The sequence below is a fragment of the Martes martes genome, assembly GCF_963455335.1.
Source record: "Martes martes genome assembly, chromosome: 14".
NCBI lineage: Eukaryota > Metazoa > Chordata > Mammalia > Carnivora > Mustelidae > Martes > Martes martes.
In genome coordinates, this window is record NC_137902.1 from 29,227,179 (window position 1) to 29,254,451 (window position 27,273).

Genomic DNA, 27,273 nt, shown 5'->3' on the forward strand with positions numbered 1-27,273 from the left:
TCATCTTGGTAGAATTTGGAAATGCGTATTTTGTTTGACATTATTTGTGAAATAGATTTTTCCTTCTCAGAATAAGTGTAGAAATGCTTCCATATGTTTGAAGTTGGTTTCCTCATTTTACTAAGAAGGAAAAAAGAAGAATGTAGTTTATAGCAATTTTCATGTGAGTACATATTTAATATTGCTGTTTCCTCAAAGCTAAAGCAGCTTTTCTCCTGCTTCAATATGCTACCAAAGTTAAGAAGATAATAATATCATTTGTTTCAAAGTATTAAATTGTAATTGAGATATTTTTAATATAATGAAACTAAACTATATTTTACTATTTGATTTCTTATATGAAATAGAATTTTAGGTGAGGCTCTGACTTTAATTTTTTTCCCCCAAATAGCCACAAATCACATAGCATCATTAAAGAAATGCTTCAGTTTTTCAAATACTAAATTCTTTTCCATGTAATAAATTCTTCTGTATAACTTTTTTAAAAGTCTATTCCATATTTCTCCTTACCAATTCCTAATCTCTTTACGAGTTCCTAAGATCTCCTTTCTAATTCCTAGGAATGTTTTAATAATTGTGGGTTTTATGGTATATTTTAATATACTGTAGATCAAACAAATGTCCCTTCATTATTCCAATTTTAAAGAATATTCTTGGCTTCTTCTATGTGAATGTTAGAATGATTTTGTGAAGTTTCAAAAATATCTACTGGGATTTTTAAAATTAAAATTTCATTAAACCCATAAATTAGTTTAGGGAGAATAATTGATTTTCCTCTCCAGGATCACAGTAAGTCTTTTCCTTTATTCAATTGTAAAGTATTTCTCCGTAAACTATAATATTCTATATAAGGGTCCAGTCTATTTTCTATTTAATTACAGATTTCATGTGTTTTTTTGAGGGATGTGGGATAGGTTAGGGTGGAGAAAACATTAGACTTACTCTAAATTTTCCTAACTCAGTTTTCCCATTCTTTTTATAATGCTACTTTTAATAATGGAAAGTTAGTTACAAAGTTAATCATCAACTTATAGCAGAACAAACTATCCAATACATATCAGGATCTCCAGATTATAATACCACAAAGAACCAATTTCCAACTTTTAAGACACCAAATCAGATGTGTTCTTAATTGCCTATCCAGACCCTTTTAGCCAAGCAGGGTGTTGATGATTTTTTTCCTCCTTATTTTCTTGTAAATGCATAGCTGTTATCATCAGTGACTATTTACTTCAAGTTCTTTAAGGCATATTCAAGAGGATTGGAATGCATTCGGTGATATCAGCATCAAAAGTCTGTTCCTGGGGCGCCTGGGTGGCTCAGTGGGTTAAAGCCTCTGCCTTTGACTCGGGTCATGATCCCAGGGTCCTGGGATCAAGCCCCACATCAGGCTCTCTGCTCCACAGGGAGCCTGCTTCCTCCTCTCTCTCTGCCTGCCTCTCTGCCTAGTTGTGATTTCTCTGTCAAATAAATAAAATATTTAAAAAAAATACGGAAATACTAATTTCCAAAAAACTTAAAAAAAAAAAAAAGTCTGTTCCTGGGTTGCCCATCTTGGGCAATGGCATTACTACAATTAAAACTTTGGGCTCCTCTCTTTTGCTTCCTGCCCAACTAGGCTCACCCATCCAGTCCTCTTAAGTGCTCCACCAGTGTTACTCAATGGATCTCTTTTCATTCTCACATTTCCAAGCATCCCCTCTCTCTGAAGTCATTTCCTATCAGTTGTCCACACGAGTACACTTCACATTTACCCAGCCAGAGTCATATTCCTGACACTCAAATCTAATTCTCCTCATTTGTTTAAACACAGGATAAACCCAAAAAATATACATGAAAAGAGCCAGCTGTATTTTGCAATGTTATGTTGGGTACTAGTTATACAAAGATAAATAGGAGCTGGACTTATACCTAGTTATTAAGGGATAAAGGCCAGACTTGGTAGCATCACAGCCTAGCAGCTAGTGACCGGACCAGACTGAGTTCCTGCCATTCCCTTACCTGTCTCTTGACATCAGCCAAGAGGGACTCCTGAGAATACACTCACCTTGACTCCACCTTGTTTTGCCTGTTCTTCATGGCAAAAATCGTACCCTTCTTTCGATGCCAAATTCAGTGTCATCTGTGATGTGAAGCTTTTCTCAATGCTTCTCTCACCTCTAACACCATACAGGGTAGAGCTAACTGCTTTCTTGACAGCTGTCCCTCAGCAGTTAGTTTGTACTCTAATAGAAACTCTGATAGCTGATTGTCTCCAGTTCTGTCTTCTGGCTTTATGGTTTTCGTCTTGTAGCAGAAGCCCTGGGTCAGTCTCCTTTGATACCCTTCATATTGTCTTACAAGTAGGCACTATAATGCTCAAGTCTGAGAGGAAGCCTATTGGCAAAGAAGGTGCTCAGGTTTTGTTTTTTGGTTTTTAGTGTTTTTTTTTTCTTTTTTCGGATAAATTGGTAGTATTTTCTCAAGGCAAAAGTTCAACTTATTTTTTGCACTTCTGAGTCTCTTTTGTACTTCTGAGTCTCAGTGAAAGCAGCTTGGAGGCAGCATAGAATCCTGGAAGGAGGGTTGGGTTTGGAGTCAGAGAACCTGGGTTTAGTCCAAACTAGCTCTATGAATTTGAGAAAGTCATAGAACCTCCAGGAAGCATAGCCTCCTTAAGTATAAATTAGGAATATTTACTACCTACCAGGTTGTTTTGAGGACTATGTGAAATTATACATATAAGAAGCTGAAAAGCATTTTATAATGATAAAGCACTATAAATGTCAGTGTTATTTTTATTATGGTTATTTTATATGTAAATGAAGACAGTGTTACATAAAATATTTCCATTTTGGAAATACTCCAGCTGGTATTTATTGCTTTGCTTGGTCTTGCCCTGCTTCCCCAGGAGTACTACTAGGAGGGGTGACCTGACTCCATAAAAATGGCTGTTTGGGATGTCTAGAGCCACTACTTCTCTAGCCAGTAGGGAAGTTAGTAATCTGCATAATGGAATCAATAATATCCATCTTACTAAGCAAAATAGCTTTAAGAATTATAAGAAATAACACATGAATGACTGGTACTAAGTAGGTACTCAACATGTGTTATATTCCCTCCAATCCCCATTTACGTTTTAGTCTTGCCCATCAAACCAGTTCCATTCCTGATCACCCATATGTTCCATTTCCCATATTCTTACTTCTGGACTGCTGAATGGTACTGGGGAAAACAAGGTAAGACCATATAGACAAGAACCAACCTGCCTCCTCTTCCTCATCTCCTTCTTCTCCTATCTTCCATGTCCTCCTTTTCTTCCTTGTTCTCTTCTCCTATTCTTTCTTCTATCCCACCCCCATTTCCCTCCTCTTGTTCCTCTTCATCTTCTTTTATAAACTTCACTCCAATGTTAAGCAGCAGTCCTGGCACCCTCTCTCACTTCCAATCCTGCAAAAACTAAGTATTCTTCCACATCATGGCAAAACAGAGCCTCTGTTTGGGCAACACATAGCAACCCCTCTACCATGTGTCTGCCTGCAAGATTATGCTGGGATGGGGTAGGATAGGACCTTCTTGACAAAACACTGTCTCCCTTCCTAATGGAAGAGTTCTTTGTTATGAAATACTGATGGAAGATTCTTTCTGTCTGTAGAAAAGTTCCCTTCCAGGGTCTCAGGGTTGGAAGGAAAATCTTAATGAACTGAAATACTCCTTTTGATTTCCTGTGTCTGGGTGATAACTCTTTCAAATAGTAACAATAGCCATGACAGCACATGGCCTCAAAACTTGTGGATGGGGAAAATGGAGGTTAATTGATAATTGAGTTATTCACAGACTTGAAATTTATGATACTTGGCAGCATCTGTGGGCCCTTAGATCCTTCCTCCCAGCTCTTTGGTTCTGGCAGAACCTCCAGGAGCACAGGAGGCTGGGAAATTAGTAGCAAGGCATTGCTGTGTGTTTTGAAAGGAAACAGGTCTGGTTTCTCTTTTGAACTGAACAAATGTTAGGTAACACTACATAGCTGCTTCAGAAATAGATTTCTCTATGTTATATGTAAGTGGTGAATCACTAAATTCTATTCCTGAAACTAATATTACACTATATGTTAACTAACTAGAATTTAAATAAAACTCAAAACTTTAAAAAAAAGATTTCTCTGTGTGGTGCTCAGGTTTCTACACTCAGGTATGGCAGCCCATCACTGGAGTATATTTGAAAGTGCTTTGTGCTTATATAACTAAACTGGGTTTTCCTGGGCTCTTTTCAGAAGGAAAGGCCTGAGGTTTTCAAAGGCTCTATTGAGTTGCCATCCTTGGGAAATGTTATAGTTTATTTGTTTCCTAGCAGATTTCAGAGTCCTTAGAGAATAAGAAATGAGAGAGAGAAGTTTTGAGCATGGGGAAAGTGATGTGGGAACCATCAGGCATGGGCTTGGGAAGACAGAGAGAGACAGCATGCTGTATTGGGGTCTTGATTTCCAGATGGTAAAGGATGTGTGAAGAGCTTAAAGTATCCTTACTTTAACCTTCTGTATAGTTTAACTTCTAGTAGCTCTGGATAGACCTTAATTGTGGCTGTGGACTCTTAGCCCAAGGATTGGCTTAATCTATGCCTCAGCTTATTTTATTTGTTCTTTCTGTTCTGTACAGATTCATGAAGGTGGCAGGAAGCACGGTGGATGCAGTTACCTGGCAACAGTAGGTATTCACCATTTTTTGCTCTTACTTATTATAGCTTTGGTGAAATGAAAGATAATTAGCTGTTATGAACTTTATAGCTGACATCTAATAAGCTACCCTTTATCCTCCAAGAGAAAAAGTCAAAACTAATTCCAAAAGTATTCTTGTGATGCATACTATCTCACGGTATGAGATATCATACTATCTCATAGTAATATGATTTTGTTTTGTTGTTTAAAAAAACCCAAAAACAAAACAAAAAAAACCCACAAAAACACAAAAACAATGAAAGCTCAGCTATTATATATACTTTCAAATTAATCTGTCATTGGTGAACAGGTAATGGGAATGTGAGCATGCCATCATTTACCCATAACCTTTTCCTTGGGAATAAATTTCCTTAAGAGAGGAAATGGTTTTAATTACTCAATATATCACATTAAAATAACAACACTTTATTATAGAAATGGCAATGGTCCTAATTAATGCCAAGAGTGTAACTAATATGAAATAAGTTTTTAAAAAAAAGAATAGAAGGCAATGAAGCAGCCTCAAGAGAAGACAAACCTCAGTATTCCAAGAAGCTTATAGTGGCAAAGGCTTTTTACCCTATGGTAGCTTGATTTGTAAAGATCATTATCTGACATATAAATTGATTTTCTTTAAGTTTCCTTATGATATTGGTGCTGGAATGTCAGCATCTCACAATGTCTCACCAATTTTTTACCAGAATCCTGTCCTTTCTTTTTTTTTTTTTATTATATTCAGTTACCCATTGTATAATACATCATTAGTTTTTGATGTAGTGTTCAGTGATTCATTAGTTACATATAATACCCAGTGCTCATCACAACACATGCCCTCCTCAGTACCCATCACCCTGTTACCCCCTCCCCACCCCTGAAACCCTCAGTTTGTTTCCTGTGGTCTATAGTCTCTCATGGTTCTTCTCCCTCTCTGATTTCTCTCCCTTCAGATTTCCCTCCCTTCCATTATGGTCCTCCATGCTATGGCTTATGTTCCATATATGAATGAAGAAATCTATCCCATAGTATCTTCTAAGTCATCTTTCATCTAATGTGGTTCTCACAGTTCAGACATGTGCTTCTATTCTAGGCCCTTGTAACTGTCAACTATGACCACCTCACTTAGTAAATCTAACCCTGCCTTCCCAGCACAGTTACTTCTCTTCTCTGTCCTCCATTTTAAGTGGGTCACAGTATCCCTTAGGATTCGTAACAGTTGAGAAGGAAGCAAGAGCAGTGAATGAAATTCACTGAAATTGGCAATCAATAACTTCAGTCATAATGGAAAATATTTTATTATGCATTTATACTTATTTTCTCTAAGCATCATTTTAAATGTTTCCAGGAATTCTTATCCTTCCTCCTTCAGTTTGTTTTGTGAGTCATAGATGAGTAGATCTAAAGATCTTGTCATCCCCATGCTTAAAACGCCCCAGCGCCTTCCCTTTGTACTTAAACTATACTCTGGAAGGTACTTTGTGTTGCCTCTGCTACTGTATGATTATTTCTAGTGCTACCCTGACCTTATTCATTCTGTCCCAATACACTAGTGGTCTTTCACTGTTTAGAAGGTTCACATGCATGTCTGCCTCAGGATCTTTGTAAGTGCTGTTGTCTCTGCCTAGAATGCTATTATCCTAATTTTTTGTGTGGCTAGTTCCTTCTCATCTCTAAAGGCTCAACTTTCATGTTATCTCCTTTGAGAGGGCTTCCCGGATGATCCTATCTAACACAGACCCCCTTTAATTCTCTTTCTTAGCTCTTTTCTTTCCATGCTACCTTACATAACTTATAATTACTTTACCAAACTTATAATTATTTTTTTCTCTTAACTTGTTTTTGTAATTTGTGTGTTTTTCTCTTCCACCAGAATGGCACTTCAACAAGTACTTATTTAGGCAATTGTTTACGGAGCCTTTACTTGGGGGAAAATGACAACAATGATGAAAACTGTTTGCAGGAAATGTTGCAAACCTTTTATGCCTTACTGTATCTGATTTTCACAACAACCAAATGAGTTTGGAACTAGTTTTATCTCTTGCATAACTTAAAGGAAGTTGTAGAAACTCCAAACATTGCACAGAAAGTGGTAGATTTTGGACTTATAGTTGAGTATGTCTCACTCCAAGGGCTATTCTCTTAACTGTTACTACTTTAATAATAAGACAATGATTTTTTGCTGAAAATATTACATTCTACTAGAGCAATTCAAATCCTCTTCAGTGTCTTTCATCAAAGACTATCTGGATAACGTAGCATAAAGGCTGAAGCTTGAAGAATTCATACTGTTTGTAAGGAGAAATAAAGAGATTGGTGTATGACAATTATTGCTTAAGAATGTAAGACATGCTCAGTTATTGTGACTGACAAGGAGGGATCAGAAAAAGTTTTTCTTCCATATTCAAACTCTCTCCATAACACGAATGGAATGAAGTAAGCCCAGTCTTTTTTTATAATGGAGAAATAAGACTTTTATAAATATATTTTATTAGTTATTTTTAAAATATTGGCCACCTCTCAAGATAAATGTCATGTGTTTACAACTACTATAAAAATACCCCTTAAAGCAGGCAAGGGATTGTGTTTCTTTTGGCTCCAGGACCAGCACTCATTTGGGGACAACCAGTAGCACCTGGAATCTACCATTTATCCCTTCCACCCACAGTTTTCAATCAAGACTTGGAATAGTCATGGAACAATTCCAGGAAATCCTGGCCAGGAGGATTTAGTGAAAATTAAAGCCAAATACCATGTTTCCCTAACCCTGAGAAAGGCTGAGGTGAACTACTTAATGTAAAGAAATCAAGAGTCAAAGTCAGAAAAAAAAAAAAAAATGAACACTGAATCTGTCAGTAAATATCTATAAATAGGTAGCCAAAAGAATCAATTCAGTACCGGAGTACTGAACTTGGAACTTGAACAAGAACTCTGAGTCTGAAGTAAAAAATAAAGATGTCTGTAGAGTTGGACTATTTTGATTTGAAATTCATGCTATTGGGTTTTGAGGACCAAGATACATGACTTAATGATTGGTCCTTCCCAATCCATGCAGAAAAGCCAGCATGGAGGTTCTTCAAAAAGTTGAAAAATAGAACTACCCTATGACCCAGCAATCACACTGCTGGGTATTTACCCTAAAGATAAAAATGTAGTAATCCAAAGGGGCACATGAGCCCAAATTTTTATGGCAGCAATGTCCACAATAGCCAAACTATGGAAAGAACCTAGATGTCCATCAACAGATGAATGGATAAAGAAGATGTGGTGTATGTGTAGACAATGGAATACTACACAGCCATCAAAAGGAATGAAATCTTGCCATTTGCAATGATGTGAATGGAACTAGAGGGTATTGTGCTGAGTGAAATAAGTCAATCAGAGAAAGACAATTAATTCTTATATGAACTCCCTGATATGAGGAATTTGAGAGGCAGGGTGGGAGGTTTGGTGGGTAGGGAAGGAAAAAATGAAACAAGATGGGATTGGGAGGGAGACAAACAATTAGAGACTCTTAATCTCACAAAAAAACCTGAGGGTTGCTGGGGGAGGGGAGTATAGAGAGGGTGGTTGGGTTATGGACATTGGGAAGGGTATGTGATATGGTGAGTGCTGTGAAATGTGTAAGCCTGATGATTCACAGATCTGTACCCCTGGGGCAAATAATACATTATATGTTAACAAAACTAATAAAAAGAAAAGTTAGTGAGATGAAGTTCCAATTACATGAGTAAGTAGTACACTAGTTTGTATCAGTTATCAATGATAAATCTAGAACAAAAAAATAACACACACACACACACACACACACACACACACACACACAAGAGAATGACCAAAAGACGGCAAAAGCTAGAGAAAGTTATTCAATCTTTGAAAGAATTGAATGATGCTAGTAAGATCCGTGTTCACTTAAGAATCTATGCAGTATGATGTGGTTAGAACTCAAACAAAATACATGGTTGTATATTGGTGTAAAGTCTTAGAAGGAGTCAGAAGGTAGAAATCTCAGAAAGAAGGAGCTATGGGCAAAACATCAAACAGGCACATAAACTTCCTTCAAATCCTTGACTGATCCCTGCAATGTGCATATTCAAGGGAGACCCCAAAGAGCCTGGTAGAAAATAACAGCTGGAAATCTGAAAAAGTTGAACAGCAATTTCAGCTGCTGTCACATGAGAGACAAAGATTAGAACTTGAATTTCACAAACTTAGAGGGACTTCATAAGTACCTTGTGCTTTCCAGTGAAAACTAAGAGTTATGCCTCAGGAGTAAAGTCTTGTCCTGGGTCTAAGGATTTGCCCTGAATCCAATGTATAAATAAAACAGATTTATCCTAACAAAGTGTAAACTGAAGATGCCAGAAGAACAAGATGATCAGTCATTCATCCAATTTCCTGATATATCCAAAACCAACACTCTTCTGTCTCTATAAAATATCATCCATACTTTGAAGTACACAATTAAAAAATTACTAGATACGCAGAGAAATGGGAAATTGTGAGACTTGGCCAAAAGAATGAGCAATAAATAGAAACCCAGAGATAACCTAGGTATTGAGGGAGACAAACCATAAGAGATTCTTAATCTCAGGAAACAAACTGAGGGTTGCTGGCAGAGTGGAGGGATAGGGTGGTTGAGTGATGGACACTGAGGAAGGTATGTGCTATGGTGAGCGCTATGAATTGTGTAAGACTGATGATTCACAGACCTGTACCTCTGAAACAAATAATACATCACATGTTAATAAAAAAATTTTTAAGAAGAATTAGTTGACAAGGATTTTAAACAACTATTGTAAATATATTCAAATAATTAGGGAAAATGTTTGTATTGAGTGGAAACATAGGGAAAGATCAGCAGTGAAATGGAAACAATATATATATATAAAAGAACCAAATGAAATTTTTAAAGAAAAGAAGAAACTGAAACAAAAAACTCACTGGGTGCACTTAAGAAGAAATTGGAAACTACAGAAAAAAAGGGTTAGTGAACTTACAAATAGATCATTAGAAATTATACAATTAAAGAACAGAGCAAAACTGCTGGGAAGAAAATGTTCAAAGTTTCAGCAATCTCATTGCCAATATTAAGATGTCTAACATTTGGGGGCTCCTGGGTGGCTCAGTGGGTTAAAGCCTCTGCCTTACGCTCAGGTCATGATCCCAGGGTCCTGGGATGGAGCCCCACATCGGGCTCTCTGCTCGCTGGGGAGCCTCCTTCCTCCTCTCTCTCTGCCTGCCTCTCTGCCTACTTGTGATCTCTCTCTGTCAAATAAATAAATAAAATCTTTTAAAAAAATGTATAATTTGTATAATTACAGACCAGAAGGCAAGAAACAGATAAAGCAGAAAACTTTTTTGAAGAAACTAAAGCAGAACTCCTCTCAAATTTGGCAAAAAACATTAACTTATAGAACCAAAAACCTAAGAAAACCCTAAGAAGGATAGGGGCTCCTGGGTGCAGCAGTAAGTTAAGCATGCGACTCTTAGTTTCATCTCAGGTCGCAATGTCAGGGTCCTGAGATCAAGCCCTGTGTTGGGCTCTGCACTCAGCACAGAGTTAGCTTGAGATTAGCTTGCTCGCTCTCACTCTCTCTCTCTCTCCCCCTCTCACAAAATCAATCAATCTATCTATCTTAAAAAAGAAAGGAAGGGAGGAAGGAAGGAAGAAAGACAAAAGAAAACCCTAAGAAGGATAAATACAAGGTAAATCTTGCCTGGGATATCATAGTCAAACTGTTGAGAGCAGAGGGTAAGGAAAAAAATCTTCAAAATATTCAGATAAAATTGTACTTTACATATAGTGAACAAAGACACAAATTTTGGCTACCTGGACATCAGAAGCAATGGAGAATAGAAGACAATGGAACAACATCTTTAAAGTGCTAAAGGAAAAAAAAGCCAGGATTCTATATCTAGCAAAAATATTCTTTAAAAATGAAAGTGGGAGCCCCTGGGTGGCTCAGAGGGTTAAAGCCTCTGCCTTCGGCTCAGGTCATGATCCCAGCGTTCTGGGATCGAGCCCCACATCGGGCTGTCTCCTTGGCGGGGAGCCTGCTTCCTCCTCTCTCTCTCTGCCTGCCTCTCTGCCTACTTGTGATCTCTCTCTGTCGAAAAAATAAATAAAAATAATAATTATAATAATAAAATTTTAAAAAAATGAAAGTGAAATAAAGGTGTTTTTTATAAATGAAAACCAGTAGGCCTGTGCTACAAGAAATACTAAAATAATTTTGTTCAGATAGAAAAGCAGTAGTAACACCTGAAGGAAAACCTAGATTTCAAAAAATAATGAAATACATTGGAAATGGTAAATTTGTAGATAAATATAAAAGACTATTTTTTCTGTTTGCTTCTTAAAAAAATATACTGGGTAATGCAAAAATACAACATTATATTATGGGGTTTATAACATATAGAAATGTAAAACATATGACAATATTACCACAAAGGAGGAAGAAGGGAGGAGGACCAAATGGAATTACACTATTGTGAAGTTCTTTTATGTGAGGTAATACAACATTCACTCTAAGAAGACTGCAATTCCTAGAATTAAGGTTTCACATGGAACTAAGGCTGCTGATCTAAAATAAAGTAAATCCACGTTTTCCTGGATTATCCCCATGAACCCAATGTAAGGGAGGAAGACTTAACTACAGAAGAGAAAGTTATGTTAATGTGACATGAGAAGGACTTGATCCACCATTGCTGGATTGAAGATGGAAGAAGGGGGCCATGAACCAAGGAATGTGGGTACCTTTAGAAGCTGGAAAAACCAAGTAAATGGATTCTTCCCTAGCACTTCTAGAAGGAAGACAGCCCTCCCAATATTTGATTTTAACCCAGTGAGACCTATGATAATGTCTGAACTATAAAACTGTAAGATAATAAATTTGGATTGTTTTAAGCCACTACCCATTAATTTGTTTAGAGCAGCAGCAGAAAACTAATGAGGTACCTAATAACAGAGATCCAAATACACAAAGGAAAAACTAAAAGAACCACAGGGGTAAAAAATAGACAAACGCACTGTCATAGCCAAAGATTTAAAAGCATCTCTTTCAGTAATTAATAGGACAGTTAGATTAAAGGAAGGATATCAAAGATTTGAATAACACTATGAATCAGCTTGACTTAATTGAGATTTGTAGACTACAACTGAATACACATTCCTTTCAAATTCACATGGAACACTGATCAAGATAAACCATGTGCTCAGCTATAAAACAAGTTTCAATAAATTTGAAAGTATTGAGATGATACAGAATGGTTTTTGATGACAAAGAAATTAAGTTAGATATTAGTAACAAAAATATCTGTCAAACCCATAAATATTTGGAAATTAAATTATACATTTAAAAATAATCTATGGATCAAAGAAGAAGTCATGAGAGAAAGTGAGAAATATTTTGAAATGAATATAAAGATGTTTTATCAGAATTTCTGGGATTCAGCAAAAGCGGAGCTTGGAGGGAAATTTATTATTTAACATGTGTAATTAGAAAAGAAGAAACACTTAAAAATAATCACCTTCGTTTCTATATTAAGCTAGAAAAAGAACAACCTAAATCCAAAAGAAGTAAAATGAAGAAAGTAACAAAGAAAAAAGCAGAAAGCAATAAAACATAAAACAAACAGGAGAGAAAACTCACAAGACCAAAAGTATTTCTTTGAGTAGGTCAAGAAATTTGAAAACTAGAGAGAGAGAGAGAGAGAGAGAGGAAATTGTCGGTATCAGGAAAGAAAGGGATTCTTACTGTAGGTCCCATAGACATTAAAAGTATAATAAGGGAATATTATGAACAACTTTATGCCAACAAATTTGACAATTGAGCAAGTTTCTTGAAAAATACAATTTACCAAAAATGACACAGATTAAAAATTCTTAATATCCTTATATAATGTCTCATTTTGGAGAATCTGGCAATTTCTTATAAGACTAAATATATACCTGTCCTGTGACAGAGCAATTCCATTGCTAGGTATTTACCCAAAGGAAATGAAAATGTCACACAAAAACTTTTACAAGAATATTCACAGCAGGCAAAAACTAGAAGCAGCCCAGGTGCCCATTGGCATGAGAACAGATGAAACAAAGTGTTGTTTACTCATACAAAGGAATGATACTCAGCAAGATAAAAGAGCAAACTAATGATACACTCCACAACACGGATGTTGTCTCAAAATCATTATGCTAAGTGGAAAAAGGCTTATATAAAAATTTGCATATGTTGCAATTATATGAAGTTTTAAAAATTAGAACATTGCCTTTGTGGTTATAAGAGCAAGGATATGGATAGAGAGGCAAAGACACATGAGAGAATTTTCTGGGGTGATTGTAATGTTCTACATCTTGATAGAGGACTTGGGTTACAAAGGAGGATACATTTGTTAAAATTCACCAAATGATATACTTAAAATTTGTGCATATCATTATATATGTAAAATTTACTTAAGAAAAAGAACCATAAATAGCTGTTGAACTCTAGTTATGCCTAAAGTTTAGGATGAAGCGTAAAGTCTGCAATTTACTTTGAAATGTTTCAAAACATAAAAATGGATCAATGGATGGATAGAGCGATAGATTGAAAAAAGGGAGATAGAGCGAGTATAGTAAAATGTTAATTGTAGGGACGCCTGGGTGGCTCAGTTGGTTAAGCAGCTGCCTTCGGCTCCGGTCATGATCCCAGCGTCCTGGGATCGAGTCCCACATCGGGCTCCTTGCTCGGCAGGGAGCCTGCTTCTCCCTCTGCCTCCCTCTGCCTCCCTCTGCCTCCGTCTGCCAGTGCTCACTCTCTCTCTGACAAATAAGTAAATAAAATCTTTAAAAAAAGAAAAAAGAAAAAAATGTTAATTGTAGAACCTAGGTGGTAGCTTTATGGTTTTCATTATACAGTTTTTTCCACTTGTCTCTGTTTGAACTTTTTCATGGTAAAATATTCGGGAAAAGCCTAAATTGTTACAGCTAAATAATGTTAACTATTATATAATATAACAAATTGGTATAAAAATATTTATGAAATATAATAAATGGAAAATGCTTTTGTTAAGTAAAATATAAAGTATAAAGTAAAAAATATAAATATAAATATAAAGTAAAATATAAAGTATATAAATCATACTTCAGTAATATAAAAAATGTACATAAACCCAAAAGACACTAATATGTCAAAGTGTTAATCTTTAGATAAAGGGAGTAATGAGACTCTTTCATTCTCATTTTCACTTTTCTGTAGTTTCCCATTTTTCTGTAATAAGCATGTATTGCATTTTTGTTCAAAATACAAACCATCAGTACACAGCTCTACCCTTCTCACCCCCATATCCACCTCTCCAGAAGGAATCATCACAATTTAAGCCACTTCTATTTGTTTCCGTATTTCTAAACAGTCCGCTGCTGCTGCTTCTTGATATTTTCCCAACTCAAATATTATCTATTACTTTCCTACCATGGAAGATAAGAATTTAGCTCTCATACCTCTCTAACTCTTCACATACTGAAACATATTTACCTTTCCCCATACTCCAATATTTTATATATAAGTATTGGCTAGATCAGAATTCAGTATTCACATTTTTATTACTATGTAAATATGACTCACAGCAAGAATGTGGTGTACTATGTGTACATTTTCTTTCCTTCACAACTTTCTGTTTTCCCTGGAGTTAATAATGTCTCTTTTTTCATTTGCCTAGTTTCCTATTAATCTATCCCCAATTCATCCCTCAACTCTGTACCAGAGGGGTAAATCCCCTCTCTTTCTGTGCAAACACCCCAGGTAGCCATTAGTTTCATCTTGTCCTTGTCCTGCTTTCCTGAAGCCATCCCTCCTCTCGTCCCATCTGGACTGGTTGATCTCCGTGCTTCCTGCACAGCTGTTGTCCTGGGATCTCCCTTCACCATCATCTTAGGGATTTCTTTTTACTCTCTTACTTATTGGATCCATGCCTTTTTTTGAGGTTTACTCCCTTATTTTGGTGGAACATTTTTTTTCCTAGGAACTTCCTGAGAAAAGATAAATGAGAGGTAAACATGTTGAGACCTTGTATTAGAGTTTGATTTATATTTTGGATACATGGAACTTTCCCTCAGATTTTGATGCTTTGATTCCATTTTATTCTAGCTTTCCTGTAACTATTGAGAAATTCAATGCCTTTTTAATCTCCAGTCCTTTTATTTGCCCTGTTTTTACTCTGTTGGTATATTTAAGATCTTTTCCTTGTCCCCAGTTTTCCTTTCTGTGACTTTCTTTGGTTCTGTTCACAAGGTATACAGTAGACCATCTCAATCTGAAATTCATACTCTTCAGTTTGGGAAATTTTCTTGGATTTTTTTTCTTTGATAATTTCCTTCTATTTATTTATTTATTTATTTAGTGCATTTTGTTTCTGGAACTTCAGATGTCAGGTCTCTTCAAATAGTGCTGTCATTGTTATGTATTTTCTCTCCCTTACTTTTTCTTCTGTTTTCTGATAAATGTCCTTAACCATCTAAATTTTCATTTCTGGGGGGCACCTGGGTGGCTCAGTGGGTTAAGCCTCTGCCTTCAGCTCAGGTCATGATCTCAGGGTCCAGGCATCAAGCCCTGTGTCGGGCTCTCTGCTCAGTGGGAAGCCTACTTTCTCCTCTCTCTCTCTGCCTGCCTCTGCCTGCTTGTGATCTTTGTCTGTCAAATAAATAAAAAAAATTTTAAAAAAATAATAAGTAAATTTTCATTTCTGTTGTCATAATTCTAATTTCCAGAAGTTCTTTTTGTTCCTCAAACCTTTCTTTTAATGACTTCTTATAGCTCCTTTACTTGTTTTGGGATGCAATATCTTCTGTTTTCTCTCTGAGGATATCAACTTTTGTTGTTTGTTTCTTTTGTTCCTTTTCTTCTTTTCTGTTCCCTTCTTCCCTCCCTCCCTTCCCTCTTTCCTTTCTTTCTCCAATAATTTTTATGTCATTTTCATTAAATTTTTTTCCTCCATGTTTTTCCCTCCTTCTGCCATTTTAAAATTTTGTTTCTGTCTTTCACATTATAGATTTTCCTCAAATGTCAGATGATACTTGGAGCTCTACTCTTACTTAAGATAGAGGCATGAAAAGCTGCTCAGACATTTTTTGTTCATGGATATTTTTCCTTAACTAGTAGAGGTCTGTGTCAGGTGGTCTGGCTGGGTTATCACATTAGGTGACTCCTAAATGTCCATATCTGTTGGTCTTTTCTCTTGTAATTTAGTTTTTCCAGAAAAGAATTCTATCTCCTCTCATCTTAGAGGTATAAATCATCAGGCATTCTCACATTTGAGGAAAGAGGCTAGGTATCTTATTGTTTACTGTGTAGCCTTTCATTTAATCCTCTTGTTTGCAATATGGTTGAGTGCACCTCAGCTATGCATAGTGGCTCTGGCACTGGCTCAACCTCTAGTGTTCTACTTTATCGGAAATGGAGCAGTTTCTTAACTGTGCATGGCAGTGGTCCTCCAACTTTTTGTTTCAGGACTACTTTCCCTCTCGAAGACTGTTGAATGCCCCAAATAATTTTTATGCAGATCATATTTATAAATATTTACCATATTAGAATTAAAGTAGAATTTTTAAAAATGCTTATTTTAAAATAGTAGACCCATTACATTTTACCATAAATAATGTATTTTATAAAATAACTATATTTTCTCAAAAACAAAAAATTTAATGAGGAGAATGGCATTATTTTATGTTCACACAGATCTCTTTAATACCTAGCTTAATTGAAGATAAAACTCATATTTTCCTATTTGTTCTATGACAATATTTTGTTTTAGTTTAAGAATATGAAGAAAATTTGCCCTCCCAAAGATATGTACCTAGAAAAGGTAAGAGTATTTGAATAGCCTTTTTCAGATTATTATGGCTATTTTTTTCCAGATTCCACTAAAAATCAATAAGCAGTAGTTTTCTAAAGGTTAGTTGAAGTGTGAAATATGAAGCCTTATCAGTGAACTTTTCATACTCTGATGTATAAAAATCTATTGGTCTTATGTTTTGAATATATCTTTTACCCATGCATGATTGTGTAACATCATACATCTATTATTTGGAAAATATTGTTTTATTGGGTTGTGAGTTATGCATATCTCCCAAATGTCAACACACTTTGTTATGAAACATCAGAAAAAGCATATTTATTAATATCACAACTGACCTAATCAGAAAAGTCTTTAAATTTTGGGAAACTGATAAGCTCATGGTACCATGAGCTTTTTAAAATTCTAAAATTCTAATTTTCACCTAACAGTTCAAAATTTATAATCAGCAACAAGTTCTGATTGTTTTCCTTGAAATGACAGGCTTACTTTGTGCATTTTTTTAAAAAAAGTCTTCCAAACACCCAACACTGAATATCTATAATTTGTCCATATTTCTTTTAAAGTAAAAATACTATCATACGGGGAAAAAATGAGCAATTCAGTTTGCAACTCAATCGTACCTGTGTTTATCTTCGAGACAAACATCATGTTTTACTGTGGAGGTAGTCTTTTATGTATATTTCTCATTTAGTCATATAGAATATTTATTAAAATGTGTAGTCAGGGATTACATTTAATAAAATTGATAATTTTATTATTTTATCAATGAAATTATTAAGTGAAACTGGCATTTTTGTTTTATTGCAAGTATGTGACAGTAATCACCAGCAGTTTGATGCTCCTGACTTGATTTATGTGAAGCTGCCAGTAGCTTTATCCACTGTTGCTTTTGTACCATCAGTTCAAATGTCAATATAGTTTTTCTAAAACAAATGAGGATTAAATAATTATCTAAAACTTTATCTCATCTATTTTATTTAGGGCTAATACACTAAGTACATTTTAGCATCATTCACATAAAAGATCTTATCAATGATTAGTTGGTGTTAACATTAGATGGATACAAGAAAAAAAAGTTTTATCTGTAGACTTATCCAGATATTAATATTCTGAGATATTAACTTTGTCTTCACGTTTGTCACTAAATCTTTAACAAGTTACTGTATTGTTGAGAAATGGCACTGGGGTGATTTCTTTTGCTAACTTACTGACTTTTCATTCAGCAGGCATTTAATGATAACATTTGTACAAGCTCTATCAGTCCCATCTTTCTAGATGCACAATGTAGTATGATAACCTGCTCTTTAAGATGCTTTTCCAAATTTAAAATTTAGAGAAGGGCTCAGAATGATTTTAAAATGTTATTGCAAACCAAGACAACAAAGTATTTTTATTTCCATATTGGCATAAGTAGAACATTAGAATTTCTAAATAAACTGAATGATCATGGGGTTACACCAATTAGGGCAGGTATGATAGGAGATAGATTGTAAAAACATGGTAGAAGTCTTGAGAACCAACTAAGTTAACTTGAAAACATACATACTTAATACCCCAAAACCGTGCCTTAGAAAAGTCTGGAAAACAAGAAAATAGGAGTTATATGTTTCATTGATTGTCAGAGCAATAACATTGTCATGTCAAACGGACCGTGGAAAACCCCACTACACACTTGTGAAAGAATGAGAGTGAAAATGGCAAGTAATTGTCTTAGTATAATTATGAAAGCAGTTTTGATTTTATGGACCCCCAAAAGTGTCTTGGGCTCTCCAGGAGTCCCTAGACCACACTCAATTAACCACTGATATACCAGAGGGTAGGGATCTGAACATCTAGTTGTTTCTCAGTTGCCCTGTTTCGCTGCATCTATCCCTCCTGTTCTCAGTGGTACCTGTGCTTCCAGCTCCTGAGACTGATGTGGAATCCAGTGTCTTCTGGTCAGCTAAGATAACACTTTTCCTTCTTCTTGCTAATAACATCTTTACTGTGGTGTTTTTCTGTCCTATTCTCTGAGACCATGTAGGTGAACACCCCCCCCCTCCTTTTTGTTTGGTCCCATTGCTGTTGTTTTAGGAGAGAGCTTAGTAAATGCCAATTTTTAAACCACCATATTTAACCTAAAATTCTGCTGTCTGCTTTTTTTGTTTCTCTCAGATTTTTTTTTCTAAGTGAACCTTTTATTGGCAGTCATGAAGAGTGTGCTGAGCCATGAAGGGAAAACATTACTAAATAATGTCACATGCCTATAATGGTCCACACTGTGTCAGGGTATTGTATATATTTTACTTTGTTTCATTCTCACAGTCATCTTGGGGAAAAAGATAATATTCCCATTTTATAAGTAAGTAACCTCTCAGATTATTTTAATAAGATAAAATTTTAAAATTAATTTATAAAAAGATATGAAATCCTTTTTTTTTCTTTCCTTAGTATTTGTCAAGTTAGGCAAGCCCAGGTGTTCTCAATGTCTGAGCCCTACCGGAGACCAACAAGATAAAATTCTATGGCTATGTTGCCCAGACATCAGTACTTTTAAGAAGTTGGTTAGTTGATTCTGACGTTTAATGAGGATTGAGAACTACTACCCTGGAGCCTTCTGACTGAGCATCAGTCACCACTGGGCATTTAAATGGCAGTGAATGCACGCAGTGTGTGGCCTAGACCACCAGCAGCAGCAGCACTTGGGACCTTATTAGAAATGCAGATTCTCAAGCCCCCAAATCCACTGAACCAAAACCCAACAATCTGCGCTGTGACACACCCTCCGGGTGATGCTGGCCACACTCTAAAGTTGAAGACCACTGCCATAGAAGATGACTGTCTGGATCTGATTTCTAAGGATACATTTATCACCAGAATTTTTGGCATAAAGCTTTCTCCAGTTTTCTTCTTCTTTTCTGACAAGTGGATAGGAGAAATGGTATAAGAAAAATTGTCTGGGAATTAGCCTTTAGAAAATTCCTGCCCCTGTGGGCAGAGTCAGAACTTCGAGTCATCTAATTTTCAAAAAGTTTTTCTGTTATACAAAAGTCAGCATTTTTCTCTCTTTGGTCTTAGTCTGCACTTATATACATCACTCCTCTCTTCTGCTGTTGCAGAAAAACAAAATATGGTGAGTCTACTACAGCTGTAGGCTTAAAGAGATCAGTTTTAATGGATCAATTCTATAATTTAGTTTTTAGTTACATTTAAAAGCATAAAAATGAACATTTAAAAAAGAAGTCATTGCAAGTGCAACTATGGATTTGCCTACGATATAAGTAAATGTGAGGAAAATGACTCTGAGAATAGCAGCTATTGGAAATTCATGGGCATTTCCAGGGGTAATGGGACATTAGAATGACTTGTTAAGCAAGGATTCTGCTTAAAAGGAAAAGCTGAGGGGATCCATCACATCAACACTCAATTTTAAAGAAAAGAGTGCTATTGAAATGTGGACCCTACTTAGAAAAAATATAGAAGCAAGATTTAACAATGTAAGTGAATTTTAAGAGTGTTAAAACTTATTTAAGACACTACTTTGGAAGCAAAGAGCTTATGGAGCTGTGCATTATGCTCTGTTAGAAAGAACGAGGGCTTTGAAGTCAAACAGGCCTGAACAGAATCCCTCTGACCCTTAGTAGACTTGAAGCCTTGAGGAAGAAGTAAATCCTTCAGACGGATCCTTTAGTTTTCCCATCTATTAAGTAGAGTTAATACCCATCTCACAGGACTATTGAGAAGGCTAAGTGAGGTGAGAAATGAAAGCTTTTTGCACAGCACGCACAGTATGTTGAGCTCTCACAAAATGGCACTTCTCTTCTTCCTTGTCCTTCTGTCTCTCTGTGATCCCTTTCCACCTCCTTGTGTTTATGAAAGTGTCTCACTATTGAGTATACAGATGCTTAGCACATATGCTATTACTGAACATTTTTATAGCACTCTGCCAATGCTTCAAGACTTTTCCCTTTGGAAAAGCCAAAGGGAGGACACTAGGTGGTTTGTCCAGCCAAAGGAGGACCCTAGGTGGTTTGTGGGGTAACCCTGTTGTGTTTATTGGTTAATCCATTCAAAAGATGTTTATTAAATACCTGCTAGATCCAGGTACTGTTCTAGATGTTCTAGACTAGAGAGAAAAAAAAGAGACAAGATCCTGCCCCCTTGGATTCTAGTTAGCAAAGAGTTTGTCCTTCTTGTGATACTTTTGGAAACCATGCTTATTCTCCTTCTTCCAGAAGAGGAGGTAGGAAAGGAGAGGTGCTCCCGGTGGAGGAAGTAAGGATGAAAGGGAGAAAAGGAAAAGGGATAAAGAGAACTTTCTAAAAGTAAATTGAGGAATCAAAGAGCTCTTTGTGTTAAGAAAAGCTATATACATAAACCTTTGTGTGTGTGTAGTTGTGTGTGTGTGTGTGTGTGTGTGTGTACTTATTTAATTTTTTTTTTTAAGATTTTATTTATTTATCTGACAGACAGATCCCAAGTAGGCAGAGAAGCAGGCAGAGAGAGAGGGGGAAGCAGGCTCCCCACTGAGCAGAGAGCCTGATGCGGGGCTTGATCCCAGGACCCTGGGATCATGACCTGAGCTGAAGGCAGAGGCTTTAACCCACTGAGCCACTCAGGTGCCCCTACTTATTTAATTTTAATTGAGCATTTTCTGGGGTCAAGCTTTGTGCTTTATAGAATTGATCTGTAGATGTGCTTTATAGAATTGATCCAGAGCATGGATTTTCCTGTCTAGCAGACTGAATTCAAATCCTTAGCGCCTACTGTCTGTGTGAACTTAGGCAAGTTGGTCAGCACCTCACTGAACATCAATGCCTTCTTTGCAAATCAGGCGTAATATCTATAACCCAGGTAGTAGGCTCCCTACCATCAGCCAAAGGGATGCTTGTAGCTTTTCTCTCAACCTAATTCTGGAAGTCCATGTAGTCTCCATTAGTGGCTCCTTTTACCTCAGTCCCTCCTAGAGAAGATGCTTCAAGTGGCTACTATTGATTTGGGCTATTCCTGTCTCATCAGAGTATACGCACATACACAAAACCCCAAAGAAGGTTTGCTATGGCATTATCTTCAGGTTCCCACGGGTATCTCCTTTGCCTGAGGATGAAAAGTTTGAGAAACACGGGTCCAGGCCCCCGTGCATAGCTAATAACATCTGCCATTCATTAAAGCTACCCTAGCACATTATATGCATTACATCAAGGGCATCTGCTGAATGTATGTGTATTAAATAGGCTGCTTTTAGAGACTTGCTGGGCTTGAAATCCCAAGATCTTTATTCTTTGTGCCACATCCTAATCATCCTTGTCTCAGCCACCCTGGAGCTCACCCTGGGGAAGTGCTAGTTGGCAACTTCATGGGAAATGGAAGGGTGTGGATGATGCCAGCTTAGACTGAGGAATTCCTGACCCTCGCTATCTTCATTCCTCTGTTAAACAAGTTTTGGACTAGCATGGAGTCAGAATCTCTGGTTTTAAATTCAGCCTCTAGCACTTACTTATCATGTGACTACACTGAGTCTTAAGTAGATTTAAAGGAATAAAGGAAGTGCTGGAGGGAGGAGGACTGACGACAGTATTTAATAGGGTGATCTTTGAGAAAGTGACATTAGAGCAAAGATGTGAAAGTAGTGAGGGAGCCCGCTAAACAGATACCCTGAGGAAGTGTGTTCCAGGTAGAAGGAACAGCTAGATCAATGTCTCCAAGATGGGGGTGGGTCTGAGATGTCATAGATGTCATGTGGTTTTCCCTACCATGTAGGATTGCTGTGAGGATAGATGCGATGCTGCATGTAAAGCATTTAGTGTTGATACTTACAGTCACGAGTGTTTAGTAAGTTTGGATCATGATTATTACTTATTTTTATAGAAGTCACATTTCTAAATGTTTAGTATGTTGTAGAATCTTTCAAGATGATTCATCCACATAGCACGTGAGTGGAATGGAGACTTTTTGAAATTGCTATTTCCCTCCATACATATTCTTGACTTTAATACATACTACTTTGAGATGAAAAAATATATATATATTATCTCCAAAGAACTTCCTTCTGTGGCAAGAAACATGAAAAAGCTTTAAATTGTGTTATATTACAAATGTTCTGAAGCTAAATGGGAGATGTGATCACCATTCCCACATTTTCCTGTGTTTCCTCATCTTTTCAGTGTCTGTTGTCAGAAAGGGCACTATGACCCCAAGTACAGCCACCATCTGGTCAGGACTTTCCAAGACTCACAACGAACCTGACCATTTTTCCTTTCCATCTGTCTTTTCATTTTAGAAGAAATGAATGAAAGATTTTATGTTATTAGAATTCTGTTTGGCTGTCTCAAACTGCAAATCCTCAGAGAAACTAAAGCTCTCTATATAGTGTTTTACGTGATATATTGTGTGGGGTGAGGATGATGAAAATGAAAAAGAAGAACACTAACTGAAAGTCTTCCATCTGCCAAACATTGTTTTAGCTGCTTTATATAAAATTAAATCCCGAAAGACTTGACTACCTTGCTATTCAAAGTGTGGTCCAGATCAGCAGCATTAACATCTACAGGGAGTTGTTAGAAATTTAGACTCTTCGGCCTCAACACAGGCCTGTTACTGAATGGGAATCTGCATTCTAATAAGGTCCCAGGTGTTTCATATGCACATTGAAGTCTGAGTATTGCCCTGACAAGACAACGAGAGAGCAGGCAACCTGTCTAAGTACTCACAGCTAATAAATGGTGATCCAGGATTTAACAAGGGTCTGTTCACAGAGAAGAGTTCTAACTCTATCACTATACTGTTTCCCTCATTCATTCTTTTTAATAGGTGTATTTCAGAATCTATTTTATAGAGAAAAAAAAATAAATCATCTTCCCCTTGAAGGTACTTTGAAAACGTTTGCCCAGACAGGATGAGTGTAAACACCTGGTTCACAGAAGTGGGCCTAGAAAAGGAGAACTGAGTTGTGTGAGGCTGTGGATGGATGAGTCGCATGCCTCCCTGCCCTTCTGAGGTAACCTGCCTTTCTATCGAATTAGGGAACCCAAGAGTAATTGTTGGCAGGATTCTTCCCAAATCCTAAACTGATGAACAGAAGAATGGGGAAAGGCAGACCATGGCCTGAGGAGATGAACAATCTGGTGTGAAAGTCAGAGAATGTCTTTTTTTATGAGCAAGGAGGTATTTTTATGGTTTGCCTTGAGTGAATAGTCTCTGATGTTGGGAAAACAGACTGGGAACAGCTGGACCACACTTTGGATCAGTTGCCACAACAACTTGATACATTTGTCTCTGGTGTCATTTGATCTCTTTGAGAGCTGTATTACCTCAATGTGAATGTTTGACTTTAAGGCTTACTTTGTTCAGTAATCACATCTGTTTGATTGTATTCCTCAGATTACATGGAGTGTTGGTTATATTCCCTTGAGAGTTTGGATTCTAGGATTACAGAACATGGCAACCTCACAGGTGACTGGATCCTAGAATCTCATAGAACCATCATTATGTTTCCCACCATCAGATCTCTGATTTCCAGGGGCAAAACCTACCTTAATAGCATCTGGGAAAATCATGGAGATAGTCTACGTCATCTCTAATTTTCAATTTCTGGTAATCTATTCTATGTTCTCATCTCAGATGATCTTTGTGAGCCACAGTTTTGAAACAATGTCAGTACAAAAGTTATTGTTATTATCATTATTTAGTATTTATCTTTTTCTTGGAAAAATCAAACAGGGAACACTCACCGTTTGTAGGTTTGCAAAGTAGAATTGAATGCACTTGTGTGATTCCAAGAGCAGCTTAAACCCTTTCTCTTAAGAAATTTAGAAATGACTGGTTGCTTGATGACACATTAACAATGAGGCCAGTTACTGTCACACAGGAAATGATGACTGTTCTGCGTGAATCATTCACCCTAACGACATTTGTTCTCCTTAAGAAAAGCAGCTGCTTTCTCCTCTCTTTGATAAGGAGTGGTCAGGCACGTCTATCCCAGCTCCCAATTAATGGTGCTGAAACTAGAGGTCCTGATAAACTTATATTACCACATCTGTGCCCCCCATTATCACCATCCCCACCTTCTCTGAAAGCCATAGTTGGGCTCTTTCCTAAAACAAAATCTCCTCAGAGAATTCAAGAAAGCAAAGAACATCAACAAAAAAATTTATGTCATTGGAAACTATGGAGGATGGTTTTGAGCATGTGCAGGATGTAATTTCATTATTGTCTAGAGTTACATGGCTGTTTCTGGGATCAGGGAGTTTCTTAAACAGAATATATTGTTAGATGGCGGCATAACTGTGGTTTTCTGCTGGTATTTTGGTGCGGAGGTGGATGGCTGTTTCCTGTCATTTTTCCTCCCCATCCCCCCATTCCCACTTCATTTCATATAAATAAAAGGAAACAAAGAGTAACAAAAGCACCGCCACCAACAAACACTTCTGTTAGAGTTCCAAACTTGGCCTATAGAAGTCAAGGAATCCACATATTCTATAATTCTTAAAAATTCCTTTACATTGTAATTAGTATACTTGTTTCAGTGCTTGCTCAGCTTTTACATAAGATGCTTTAATGCGAATCACATGAAAAATGTAGCCAAACATTATGAGCACTTTAACATTTGCATTTCCTCTTCTGTGTGGGTAATTTTGTAAACTTGGTCTTAGCCTAACAGGCTAGGAGGGGAGTGAAAAGGAAGGTGGCCATCTGAGTTTGGAAAATGCCCTTCTGGATATTTGACATGCCCTGGGTGAAGAGATGGTGATTTCCCAGTGGCATGGGGGACACTTTTATTTCATTAAGAGCCGAGGTTTGCCATTAAGAGAGCATAAAGCCTCTGCTCCAGGCAGGGCAAAATCGGTAGCATCACCAGCAGCAGCAACCTTTCTTCACTTAAGAAAACCAAGCTAGTGAGTAGGCAGTCTATGGGCTCGTGGAGCTCGAAATCCCAGGAACAACCTCCAGATTTTAAGAGCTTTCGCAGATCCTTATCCACTTAATCAGAGGCACCAAATCTCTAGTGCTATTTCTTTGGGTTTAAGTTTCCTTTTAAAGTAATCAATCCTTACAATTCTGATGAAAACTATTGATTTTCTTAGAAAAAAATGGATGTGTATATGCAGAAACACACACAATTTTACATAAGATTTCAAGGTTTTTTTATGGATCCCTTGAAGCCCATCCATGGATCTCATAAGGAATCCAAAGACCCTATGTTAAGAACTAGGCTTGAGCATGGCTTCCTCCTGCCCTCATACCACACTACTGACTCTCATTCCCCCAAGTCCTCACTTAAAAGCTTCTGAAGTAGAACATGTAAAGGCCCAACAATCATAATGTAAATTAACTTATTCTTGTGTAACAAGAGACAGAAAAGGGTATGGGTACTAGGAGAGAGAAGTCTTTCTTAGTATCTCCTCCATTACTTCATATAATTTTTTTTATGTGATTAGCGTTCATTAAATCACTGTAGAGAAATGGAGAAGGCACACAGAAAAGACACACATGACTGTCTGAAGACATTTTGTTTTATCTTATTTTATTTTTCCTGGACTATTATTTGGGTATGAGAGAAAAAAAAAAAGGCAGTGAAATATTTGTAAAAGATCATGATCCATACAGTTTTATGAATTTCTCCCTCATAGATTCATGGGATATTTCTGACTGGCACGTTCTCCTTCTAATACTTCTGGGAGCATCTGTGAGGACAAAGCATTTTTATTACAATTGTACTAAAAATTTTAATTAACAGAACATGCATAACCCATATATCAGACGTTTAGTGGACAAATTACAAAAAGCTGCTGATTAATGTAACACAACCTCAGAATCTATTCAATTAATAATTGCTTTCTGCTTAGTTCTTCTGTGTTCAACTTCAGCTTTCCAAGAGCTATAACTGTGAGTGAGTTTAGCAGATAGGAAAATCCTCTTGATTCTAGCCCATTCTCATCATGTCCCTTCCTCTCCCCTCGGTACTATCTCTACCTCCATTTAGTCATATTATGGTCACTTACTGCCTCCTGGAACAAGTCACATGGTAGCTGTTGCTTGCCTACTGTGCTCTCTGCCCAAGGCACACACATTATTGAAGTTACAATTTCATTGTCTCCAGGAGGAAGGGAATTGTTACATTTTTGTAAGTAATTGTTATTTTACTTCACTTCTCTACTTCTCAACTTCTTTGGAGACTTTTAGAGCTTCTCAGCCCACTCAGTCTTCCCAGTGGCCTACCTGCTTTTATTACATTGCTGAATCACTATCTTTTAAATGTATGTATTGTTTTGTAGTATGGAAGAAATAGCATCCTACTTGACATCCAGAGATATTAGGCTTCTATGATCTGCTGTTGACAAGTTGTAGAGCCTTAGGAAAATCAATTTAGTTTTTCTGAGGCTTCATTTCTTCACCTGTAAAATGAGGGTAACATCATCTACCTTGTAGGATAATTGTCAGAGAAAAGGGAGATAACATGTAAAAGTATTAGGCTGAACCATATGAAATTGTCAACATTCGACTGTTCTTTACCCACCAGAAAGACAATTTTGTGTGTTTCAACCTAATACCAAACACAGACCATTGTAAATGGAAGATATTTGATAAATTTTGAATGTGAATCTGTCTCCACTAGGGGAAAAGTGGTACAATAATACAGGGCTGCTTTTCAGAGACCTTCCCTGATTACACCATAAAATACATGCTTTATTCTTGAAGCACACCCTTATAGAGGACTGTGGGGAGACAGTTCAGGTCTGTTCTGTATCACAACTCGCCCCTGAGGGTAAAAT

At 36.8% G+C, this 27,273-nt stretch overlaps 1 protein-coding gene across 3 annotated transcripts in view; it reads left to right on the forward strand.

Moving 5' to 3' along the window:
* HPSE2 (heparanase 2 (inactive)) overlaps positions 1–27,273 on the forward strand; it is a gene marked incomplete at both ends in the record, with an annotated part of 697,942 nt that overhangs the window by 468,256 nt on the left and 202,413 nt on the right. For all 3 annotated transcript variants that reach the window (XM_080823263.1, XM_080823264.1, XM_080823265.1), the window contains one exon: positions 4,635–4,682. In XM_080823263.1, the coding sequence (XP_080679389.1) occupies positions 4,635–4,682 (48 nt within the window). The remainder of the gene's footprint in view (positions 1–4,634; positions 4,683–27,273) is intronic.